At 38.0% G+C, this 12,503-nt stretch overlaps 1 protein-coding gene across 1 annotated transcript in view; it reads right to left on the reverse strand.

Annotated features, from left to right (window-relative positions):
• PDE11A (phosphodiesterase 11A) overlaps positions 1-12,503 on the reverse strand; it is a 146,950-nt gene that overhangs the window by 123,311 nt on the left and 11,136 nt on the right. The window contains exon 2 of the mRNA XM_075093583.1: positions 4,668-4,826. Within this exon, the coding sequence (XP_074949684.1) occupies positions 4,668-4,826 (159 nt within the window). The remainder of the gene's footprint in view (positions 1-4,667; positions 4,827-12,503) is intronic.

Genomic DNA, 12,503 nt, shown 5'->3' on the forward strand with positions numbered 1-12,503 from the left:
AGCATCTACTTAATTCTAATTGAAAACATAACTCTCTGTTTCCTATTGACTCATGACAGTAGTGCCCCCAAGCGACATTTCATTATGCAATATAGTCTTGTAGCTTTGTAAATAAAAAAACCCAACAGATTATTTTAATTGCTTCACACAATACGAGAGGATAGACACTTGCAAACAAGAGTCAGACTTAAATGATACCGACATTTCTTTGAGAGGGCTTTGGAGGGGGCCAGGAAGAGGACAAGGAACTTACGTTTTCATTTTCTAACCATTCTGAAGCTGCTAATTTTTGGGAAATGTAACATCAGCATAGAGCTAAATTTATGTCTTTTGCCAGCTACTCAGACTTTTCTGCACAAAGCACCTCAATACCCTGGTAGATCTTTTCCTGTTTTGAAAAGGACTCCTCAGTTTTCACTTGCCCCCTTTCATCACAACCACTTTTGCTGATATTACAATAAAAAACTGTTTGCTAATCTCGCAAGACGTTCTTCTGGAAGAGTGTGATCTCTTGCAATATACCTTCAGAAGTATATTGTGCTTTCTAAGATATCAGTGAGTGAAGAAAGTTAAAAGCACAGATTTGGAAATAACAGCACACGGACGGCCAGGCCTCGTTAAATCTAAGATCTATTACAAGGCACAATAATGGTTATGTTCTCCTTTGTTTTTCCATAAATTCTACATGTGTCCTGGTTTCAGCTGGGATAGAGTTAATTTTCTTTCTAATAGCTGGGTACAGTGCTATGTTTTGGATTTAGTATGAGAATAATGTCGATAACACAGTGATGTTTTTGTTGTTGCTAAGTAGTACTTACAGTAGTTAAGGACTTTTTCAGCTTCCCATGCTTTGCTGGGTGCACAAGGACCCGGGAGGGGGCACAGCCAGCACAGCTGGCCCGAACTGACCAAAGGGATATTCCACATCGTAAGACATCATGCTCAGTATATTAACTGGGGGAGTCGGTTGGGGGCCAGCGATCATTTCTCAGGGACTGGCTGGGTGTCGGTTGGCGGGTGGTCAGCAGTTGCATCACTCGTTTTTCCTGGGTTTTGTTTCACACACTCTCGTCGTTTTCCTCTTTATTACAATTTATTATTATTATTTTATTTTCATTATTAAACTTTTCTTATCTCAACCCATGAGTTTTCTTACTTCTGCTCTTCAGGTTCTCTCCCCCATCTCCACCCAACACACTGGCTGTGTGGTGCTTGGTTGCTGACTGGGGCTAAATCACAACAACATGCAAGAACCCATTTAATATATTCTTGAAAAGTTCTAACACATAGGCTTATTATTATGGTCCCCACCATACAAAAAAGATGTGGACACGCTGGAAGGGGTCCAGAGAAGGGCCACCAAGATGATCAGAGGACTGGGAAGCCTGCCATATGGGGATAGGTTGAGAGAACTGGGTTTGTTCAGCCTTGAGAAAAGGAGGCTCAGAGGGGATTTCATCACCATGTACCAGTACTTAAGGGGTAGTTACAAAGAAGATGGAGACTCCCTTTTTACAAGGAGTCCTATGGAGAGGACAAGGGGGAACGGACACAAGTTGCTCTTGGGGAGATTCCGATTGGACACCAGAGGGATATTTTTCATAGTGAGGACAGTCACCCATTGGAATAATCTCCCCAGGGAAGTGATTGACTCGGCCACACTGGACTTCTTCAAGAGTCATCTGGACAGGGCGCTGGGCCATCTCGTCTAGACTGTGCTCTTCCTAGAAAGGTTGGACTAGATGATCCCTGAGGTCCCTTCCAACCTGTGATTGTGTGATTATAACAACAGTGATATAAATGACTAGCAAATATAATATAAAAACGGCAAATTATGGGCAATTTGCTGATTTTAGATAATATTTAGCAGTCACTGAACAGAAGCAAATGCCACAGCCTCATTACTGACATCAAATATTTACATTAATATGTTTCAGTAATACACAATTCACATATACAAAGTTGTTTTGCTAGTTGGATGTATGATAATCAAATGTAGTATCCATGATAAAGGCTGCATTTTCAACAAGATTCCATTTACACAGAGAGTACTAATAAAAATAAATGCAGAAAAAAGCCTATTCAGAGAATAATTTTGTTTATTTTGCATTTGTCTACCCATTGTAGCATACACTGCCAGATTTGTATTGTATGCTAATAAATCAATACTCAACATCCAAGATTTTCCAGAATCAGAAGTAATTCAGAGTCAAACTAATGGTTACACAAGCTTAGAAAACTATAAAGAAGCAATTTAGGAAGTACTGGGTCACTTCAGATGTCTGAAAAAGTAGCATCTAAAGATTGAAATTTCTTTTTCAAGTTATTTAATTCAAACTAAATCACCATGCAGAATCAGTTACAAAGACACCTTTCAGAAACAGAAATTGAAAGCCAATTATTTTTATGGAAAAAAGTTTTTAAAAGCTTTTCACAGAAAAGAAAAGTTGTCTTTAATGTGATGCTAGAATAGGTGATACTGGCAGAAGTGGGACTGGGGCTTTCTTCCTTGTTACTCAACGTACATTTAGAAGTAAACATTTAACCAAGAGATTATGCCAGATACACACACACTGCAATGAGAAGTGTTCTTACAATTAATTTTTCAGTTTTATAAAACTATTAAAACTGTTGCTGTGAAAAGTAACCAAAGTTAGTTGGCATTTATAAAATTTTTTCATAGCTCTCTCTATGGTACTATGCATAACAATACAGATGGGTCAGCTGCACAGTTAGTCTGTCAAACCATAAGCTTTCCTACTGTTAGCCTAATTTATCCTACACTCCTTTTGTTTGTTGAATGTACTTTAAAGAAGATTATAATCCAAACACATCTAATCTTTCAACTTGGATCCAAATGGCTAGATCTTAATGAGAATCTCAGGCTTGAAGTTTAACAAGAAGTTAACAAGCAGCTCAAGAGCACATCAAATCAGAATGTAATGTCTAAACAGATTTAGGAAAAGGACCAAAAGCAAACATTGGTACATAGCAAGTCAGCTCTTCACATCTAAGTAGGTGTTGCTAAGAGTAACTTCTGGAAGACCTCCACTTGATAGCAAAGTTGTGCTATGCTCAACAATCTAATAAGAATATAAAGAAATATATGCTCATAACTGTTTCTGTTGGAAGACATCTGATAACTAATATAAGGTATAAAAATAATCAGTACTCCTTTTTACTCTCTCTCAACTTTAATGCACCCTCTTATTAACATTTCACTTGGCAAAGATTTTCCCATCTGGACTGCAAAAGGCTCCTTCACATACTAAAATTTCAAAGAGGCAATCAATTTTGAGTTACTCCCACTGCACAGCAAACCAGAGTACGATGCTATTAACTGACATTATTCACATAAGAATATGAATCTTTATTCTCACCAAGCAATTGTTTCAAACTATAAAACAGTTATGCACAATGCATTAAATGTATTGCTGTAAGTATTTAACAAGTAAACATAATAGTGTAATAGCAACTTCAAGAAATACTCAAAAATACAAGTACTATGGTTTCTATGGAAGACGTTTGATTTATGCAATATTTTAAGCCTTTATAAACCACTGTTAGTTTAGCCGTATAAAGCATTTCATTCATGTCAAGCTATCTTGATTCTAAAAATCATCTCCATCTATTTAGATGAACCAACAAGATGGGATTTTCCCCTTCCAACAGGCAGTACTTAACATCTTTCTTTCACAGCATAGACATGTCATCATGTATGTAATACACCAACAATGGCTCTGCATCAAATATTAACTACTTTTGAATCATCATAAAGAGCTTTCAGGGGCAAAGCCTGTCTCTTAGTACACTTCTACAAAAAAGAGATTCAATACTATTTTAATACAGAGAAGTGCGTTTCTATTACATGCTTGAATGAGACTCCATTTCTCTCTCCAGGGCAGAGATAGCTGCTGTTCTGTTCCTCCCCAGCTTGCTGCCCTCTACCATTCTTTTCCCTAGTCATCTTTCGGCTTTACACACATTTTCCCTCCATGCTCAGCTGTATGCATCTGCCTTCAACAGATCCATTTTGTATTTTCCCCACTTTTAAAAATTCAAGCTCCCTCCTTGTGGCTCCTTCTGTTCTCCTGCATTTTGAGCTCACTTTACTATCCAAATTTTGCTTCATATACACACACAGTGCCCCCTTCCTGCCTCTCTCATCCTTTTCATCGGCATTTGCAAGTTTGCTGTATTTCAGAATAGCATAAAGTTGTATATGCATAATCTTCTCCAAATAAATTTTCTTTTGCATATGCCACAGGCATTTAACTCATGGAGAACACCAAGAGAAGGTGGTGATTTTCAAAGTCAGTAAGCTTAGGAATGTCTCTGTGATAGTTTTTTCCCATGAACTTGTTCCTACAGGTAAGTTTTAAAAAATAAAAAAGTCTTCCTACTGAGATGACTACATGAAAAAAGTCTATATAAGATTTAGAGACCATTAAGCTGAAGTTTCAGCCACAAGATCTCCCACATTTACAGAACAGATACATGCTTTATGTTGAGAACAACAAAAATGTACCTTTTATGTTAAGCACTTCTGAAAAAACATCATTAACACAAGAGCTGTGCCATTTACTTATTTAGATTAAGTATATTTTCAACAGCCTACTGAATTACAAAAGAAATTTTTTAAAAAATAAAAATAAAGGTAATCTTACTTTTTCATCATCATCAGAAAAAGGGGCACCTCCAGGAGTCTTATTTATTGCTTGGGCAACACCAATAATCTCTCCATCACTGTTTCTTATGGGCATGCACATGAGTGACTTTGTCTTGTATCCAGTCAGTTTGTCAATCTCATCATTAAAGCGGCGATCCTTCAAAAGAAAATAAGGAAGCATTAACATGCATGTCATATATCTAAGCTTTCTTCAGGCAAAGTACTTTATTTTCTCAATGTCTTATATAGTGTTTTCAGTAGTGTTGTGTTGTCGCTTCTGTGTTATTACGCCATTCTTTATTAGCTGTTTTTCCTCAGTTAAGAAACTAAGAAAAATAGTTCTCAGAGGATCAGTACAAGGTTCACCATTACATTATTGTATTCACTGAAGTCCCACATTTATATCTCAATTAGAAGAATGACCTACCTAAAGGATCGCTACCAAAGCAGCTACCAGGAGAACACAGAAAATGAAGACAAATTAAACATACAGGGAACATAAATATGAGAGAGACTACGCAACACGCTTTGGGCCTTGACAAAGCACAAGTTCCCTACACCCACAGCTCAACACCATGACTGTGCCTTCTTTGATGGCTCCGAGGCCATCTGTAAGCAGAGGGTCCTCCACAGCTCCTTGACAGCAGCATAGGCCTTGGCACTGGCCGTAGATAGTCAGACCCACTTCGCCCATAGCTTTGACAGGTTTCAGCACAGACAAGGACACTATCAGTGGTTAAAGCTGTGGTCTGGTTCCTGCTCACCACATGTTCACAGTCAGTTTTCAGTTTCTTGCTTCGCTGTCCCTCCAGTATTGCTGCTGCTACACATTCCTACCAGTGAAGCTGGTAACCACATGGCCCTTGCAGGCACTGGTGAGGGCCCTGAGCTCCTCTGTGCACACACCATGGTTCCTTTGAGGCACACACTAATGAAAGAGCTTTCACCAGACTTATCTTTTCATAGTGTGTGAAGCATGCAGGTGTTGGTGTTTGTATGAAAGGATAACAAGCTGCAAGGTGTGCTGTGCCACCTCAGCTGAGAACACAGAGGAGAAGAATGAGCCACACAGATCTAGTATGTGCTAATTTCTAGACTACCCCGCCTTCAAAGTCACCATGTTTGCCCCAGAGTGGAGCAAGCGTGTCCAATTATCTGCATACAGCATGTACAGTTGCAGAATTAGGACTCTAATGTAAATTAGGGAGTACACCCGCATTACACTATATATTCATCTTAAGTCTTTATCTGTTTTTCAGAAGCTTATGCCAGTTCAATCTGAGTCATTATCCCACTCTACTCAGCGCTTGTCAGGCCACACCTGGAGTACTGTGTACAGTTCTGGTCCCTGCTATACAAAAAGGATGTGGACAGGCTGGAAGGGGTCCAGAGAAGGGCTACCAAGATGATCAAAGGACTGGGAAGCCTGCCATATGAGGATAGGTTGAGAGAACTGGGTTTGTTCAGCCTTGAGAAAAGGAGGCTCAGAGGGGATTTCATCACCATGTACCAGTACTTAAGGGGTAGTTACAAAGAAGATGGAGACTCCCTTTTTACAAGGAGTCCCATGGAGAGGACAAGGGGGAATGGACACAAGTTGCTCTTGGGGAGATTCCGATTGGACACCAGAGGGAAATTTTTCACAGTGAGGACAGGGAAGTGGTTGACTCGGCCACATTGGACACTTTTAAGAGTCGTCTGGACAGGGTGCTGGGCCATCTTGTTTAGACTGTGCTCTTCCTGGAAAGGTTGGACTGCATGATCCCTGAGGTCCCTTCCAACCTGTGATTCTGTGTCAGTCACCAAGGTGTGCTTACATACAAGTCACTCTACTGATCTGTACTTACTCTTCATTGCCTGATAATCTGCACCAAACATGAGCTTCTGAGTTTTCTTGTGCACCATAAGTTATACGTTATACCACCTTATAACTACTACATGAGAAATACAAGAAAGAATCAGTTTGACAGAAATGCTATATGAAGTTGCAATGCTTTAAATTTATGTTTGTCAAGTTGCTGTACTCACACTACATAAGTTATGAAACAATGAAAGATTTCAAGTCTTACAATACTAACACCCAACTAAATCATTGTGCAGCAGGCTGAAAATGTATGCAGTCTGAAAGTTCCTAATATGTAATATATATCAGGGTATTTTTTCATTAATCTGTAGTGCTCTAAGGGGCAAATTTAACAACACAACTCTCTCATTAGTCTTAACAGAACAGAGCAACTGAATCTCCACAATAAAAGTTTACCCTTAAGCTTTACATGGCAAGTAGCAATCATTTATTTGAGAATTTTGCAAGTCTAATTTCTTGTGGTTTTGCTTATTTTCAAAATTTGCTGGTCAAGAATTGTACCCAACATCGTCATCCAGAAGTTTTTTGTATTGTTATTACCTAGAATTTTTAGGCATGATTATTTCACATGCTTTTGTATGCACTTGAAGTTAGGCTTTGTTTGAACACTGTTAATGCATAATTAACCATATTTTAATGTATTTTAATTAATGAATATATAAAATCTCTAAATCATGACTGAATAAGCAAGCGGTATAATCCTATTGATCAGAAAGCATGCACTTTCTCAAAAAAATACAGAGCATACTGTGAGCATAAGATGCCTTTTAAAATAGAATGGTAGAAATCAATCTCTTACAACCAAATATTGAAAGTGTTTGTAACAGATTATGTTGAAGAGTAAAGACAATAACAACAAGATGCTCTTTGAAGTAACAGCAAGTATTTTGTTATTTTACAATTTTTCTAAGGCAATGAATGTACCTAAGGTTACACAGATTTATTGAGGCATGTACACAAGAAATAAGCACTCACATTACATTCAAAGAGGTCTTCACTTTTCAACACAAAATCCAACTCTTTTATTAAAACTAGTATTGCTTCATAATTCTTGTGTCATTCCTATGCTATGTGGGGTCATAGTGTAACACAGAGTGTATTTCTAATACCTGAATAGCTCTGGGGATAAAGTCGTAGTTGTAGTACTTGCTAATCTCAATGCACCAAGAAATTTACTTAAGTTGCATTTACACAGTGCTTACTTCAGATTAGAAACATGGTTTAGGGGAAATTGCCATAACACGTTTTACTCTAAAGTACTGGAAGTAGTGTCTCATGTCTTAGTGAAAACCCAGGTGTGTTAAGACTTGTAGGAATTTCAGCATGTAATACATGGTAAAAGATTATAAACTATCATCTTCAAAAACATAATTAGTAGTGCAAAAAAACACACATAGGGTGACAATATTACATCTTGAGATCAAATTAAATCTGATCACCTTTTAAAAGAAAATAATGCCATCACTTTATAGAGCACTTCTACTGAATGACAGCCAGCAAAGACTGATATCCAACATTAGTAACGTGATCATACATACACACTTATGCTAGGCCATGCTGCCACTTCACATCTATATTCCCTAGATGCTCACCATTTCTCTGTCAAGTAGAGGGAGACACTTTTGGGCCCCACTTCTGTCTGTTGTGCCTTAAATTTAGTGCCTCAAAAAGACTTATGTGGGCTAGTATTCCAATGGGGTACAAATGCTTTTTAAAAGAAATAAAATAAAGCCCCAGCTCTTTCTGGTAAACTAAGTACAGGAGTGTCCCTATTTTTAAAAAAAAAAAAAAAGCTCCCCCACAAGCCAACATAATTCTCAGCACACAGCTTAGCTACAGACCTGACTGAAGGAATATATTATTTGGATTTGCAGTTTAACCTTCCTCTGCAGGATACACACATCTAGTTACCTCTGGAGAAAGATTACTGTATATACAAACAGAAGAGTTTAAAAGATGTAATGAATATCTTCTCATATGACTTCCCATGCTTGCCAGAATAATAAGATGGCCTTATAGTACTTTTGATCATTAAACAGTCTGAAGTTTTTCTTCAATGACTTTCAATGTATACTGACAAAAACTAAAGGGAACAGAACTAAACATGGCTCATTTGTTTATGTGGCAGTGTGCAGAAATCCATTCTCTGGAACAGTACGACTCGAACTGCAGACCACAAAGTGACTCAAAGGATGCTGCAAAGTTCAGAAGAGGTAGTGCTAACAGCATCTTTCATCATCTTGGTAGAAAGTAGCTTTCAACAGCTCTTCTCTCAGCCAGGGAGGGAATTACTGCTATTTACCGGCAGCAGCTCCATTCCTCCAGGGTGAAGTTCTCAGTTAAGCTGCCAACAGCAGTTACAGCCGGTTCGGACTCCCCTAACATGAGGGTACTGGGCTGTTCTACAAAAAGAAGCATGACTTTTGTTTTCACAAGTTTAGACAATATGGGCTGTGAAAAAATGTCCATATTTGTCTCAGGCAATGAAGACAATCCATATAGTCCTTAATCTACGATAAGATTTGAATGTGATGAGGAACAGATAGCTCATTAAACCTTTACTGATGCTAAAAACTGTCAGATTTTTTTCCTGAGCAATTTTATTTCTATTTTTATTTCCCTGTTGTGAATTGCAGATGTTATAGAAATAGACTGGCTTAGTCACCTAAAAAGAGACATGATTTAGAAATTCTCTACACTCACTCATCATAAAGATTAACATATACCTTTGCCTACTTTATTACTTGTTGCAAGTTTACATACCTTTCAACCATAAGGAATTAATATCAACTGTGGTATTCATATACAGTTTATAGTGCTCTTCTGCCACAGAATATCAAGCTCTTGCATTTGGTTGTTGGCTTTTTTTATGATACTATTTTCTTTTGTTTTGCTTTAATTTGATAACTTCATTAGGAGTTGTTCTTCCTTAGAAGAAGGAACTTTCCGCCTCTGGAGTGTATTACACAGTCTTTACTCCATAAAGACCAGATTACTAATATGCAGTCTTCAATAAGGCTTTGATGAGATTCCCTTGAATTATTTGTGCCTAACAACTTCCTTAAGAGAACCAGAACCCCCATGATGAATGGTTTTTAATAATGGCATCAAGGGCCCAGACCAGCCTGATCCTGTGATCTTTCCACATGCTTCTAAACAGTTTTATGTCCACTTCAATAGAAGCTAAACTGTTCTGCACTGGAGAGAATCCTGCCTAGAAAGATATGGTTCTTCTACAACAGAAGAAAGTGAAATGCAGTGCAGTCATCACACAGTAGGCTTCACCAATGAATAAACAAGACATTATTTCTTCAACTACTTCTTGATAACGTCTGAACTACCATTTACAATTAGCTGTTGTTGCTGAAATAGACAATATGTTTTGTGTTACTGAAGAGAAAGTCCCTACTCTGCTAATTTTTTTCAAAGCAAAACAGAGAGCATGGGGAAACACTGAAATGACAACATGCCTTGTCTAGTAATATTACTGTTGATTTACATCTTGTGGGCCTTATAAAAGAAGTAAACCTTCAAGGGAGAGTTTAATTGAAAAAGGACAGCTGTTGGACAGACCAGAAGTGAGTTGTGATTCATTTATCTAAATACACTCAATTAAAAGGGATACATGAGAGGTCTGGGATAAAAATCAGGAAGATGTATTCATGTTTATCTGAGTTTCTTCTGTTTAGGTAACAAGGTTCACTGTAGTGGACATTTTAATCCAATTTTAATTTGCAATCCTGTGGCAGATGTAGTCACTGCCTTTACAACAGGCCTCAAGATTAATACACAAGGTGCTGTTTGACCTTCAGCGGATGGTGGCACAGAGGACAGGGGCTACTGAACCTGTCTGAACTGAATATATACAGTACAGCTGTCAGTGTTAGGAACAGATTTAATGATAAGCTTTATAAATAGAAATCCAAAATATCTATCCTATGTTCCTTAATGGATGCTATGGAGAAGCAGAGACACAGGAGGGATTAATAATCTGGGAAGTGTTTTTTAAAGTACAACTCATTTCTGCTGTATTGCTTCTCCTTTCAAGTGGATTTTGGAAGTTTCTGCTTCTATCTTTTGCCAGGACCTCTACAGTAGGAGAAAGGAAGCACAGGGGTCCTGGAGCAATCAAATAGCCTCGGCCCCAGAAGCATACCATTCAACAGAGATAGGTGCAGCATGTTTTGGTCTTCCTGCCATTGCTTTCTTCCTGCCAGATTATCCACTTATGCTAGAGAATTGGACTACTTTTTGCAGAAGAGTATTTCATCTCTGGAGCAGAGACTAAAAGTACAGTAAGCATAGTATAGGGAAGGTAAGGCATTTAATTGGAAAAAGATTACATTTTTGAGGAAAAACATCAACAAAAACCTCGGTAAAAACTGAAAATTATCAAGATGTGAAGTGAAAGTCTATCCCTAACTTTTTGTGGAAAAGTAGGCAAGAATTTTATTTTGGTGACGTTTGGGAAAGTGATGAGGAAAATTACATAAGTGAACAAAATAAAATACTATTTCTGGCAACAATAATATTGTTGAATCATGCAATATACGCATAAGAAAATTAAATGACTGGATGACCTGCATTACATCCCAAGCCTTTTGGCCCCACACCCTCATTCTTCCATCACTTATTGTCATAAGGTGTACATGGCAGGATCTAGCTGAGAGGTTTTACTGGGTTTAACTCAAAAAAAAAAACACCAAACCCTCAATGCCCAAGTATGAACTGTGAAGGCTGAGAAGCTTATACAAAACTTATATCTGCCTCTCCTCACAGGGTAGTAACCTCGAGCAAGGAGGCTTGTTTAGCAGCCGATAACAAAGCTGCTAAATGAGAGAGCAGTTCTCTGTCAGACTGCAAACGTTTTGTGATACAAACTGTATGATCCCATGTTAGAACAGCCTGCAGTGCAACAGGGTCCTCATCTACACTGGCCTCCTGGGTAGCAAGGAATGTCAACATTGATGACACCAATGCAGCATTTGCTTTTAAGTTTCTTTTACAATCAAGACTTACATTCAGAAATTAGGGCCAGACCAGATACAATATATACTCTGGGGAGAGAGACTTCACTATAATTGTAATTGTACTGACATGCAAGAACACTCAAGAATTACAAGTGAAGTCTTCCACTGACTGTTTAAAACATTACTAAAAACAAACCTGGTTGGTTTTACTGCTTTGGTTCTATATAATGAGTTTTCTAGATGCCAGAGACATCCAAAATGTGAAGACTGAGGCACTTTTAACTGGAATTTCAGAACTGCCAACAATGAACAGTTATTCTATAGGATAAACCTTATCCTTGTCTCAAGTTATTTTTTGATTGTAAATTCTTCTTTGGGGAAATATTACCCTGTGAAATGTGATATTCAGTCAAGTAAAGACACAGAAGAGAGCAGGCTTGATTAATCAATTCAAATTTCAGCTGCCCGTGCAGTGACACTGCAGACTCAGTCCTTTTTGGAGATATTTAAAGATTGTCAATAAATGAGAACAGAAAAACATCATGCTTTTATTCTACACAAGACCAGATTAAGGTTTAGAGTTTTTTCCTAGGGCTCTGGATTCATATAATGTTACCAGCATCTCAACTTCCGTTAAAAAAAAAACAAACTGGAGTTCCTGTAACTATGAGGGTAACATTAAAAGTGTGAGCTGACAGTAATCAAGAACACAAGGCTCAGAAGTGCTAGAACCTGGAACAGCAGTTCTGAGCAGTTCTATATCAGTGAGCTGGTATATTCAAATACACTTCTCTAGATCACCTATCTTCATCATATCAGCTGAAAACTCAAATATTGACCATGCTTACAAGCTCTGATCCCGTAAGATTCCCATTATCTTGATGTGCCTGAAGCTTCAGGCAATTTGAATCAGGACCTAACCAAATAACGCCCACCTCTGGCATGTCAAGTCCTCCAGATTGACCTCTGTACTCATAAAATTAGACTAAATTTATCTGAC

This window comes from Phalacrocorax aristotelis, chromosome 5, assembly GCF_949628215.1.
Source record: "Phalacrocorax aristotelis chromosome 5, bGulAri2.1, whole genome shotgun sequence".
In the NCBI taxonomy this organism is placed as follows: Eukaryota; Metazoa; Chordata; class Aves; order Suliformes; family Phalacrocoracidae; genus Phalacrocorax; species Phalacrocorax aristotelis.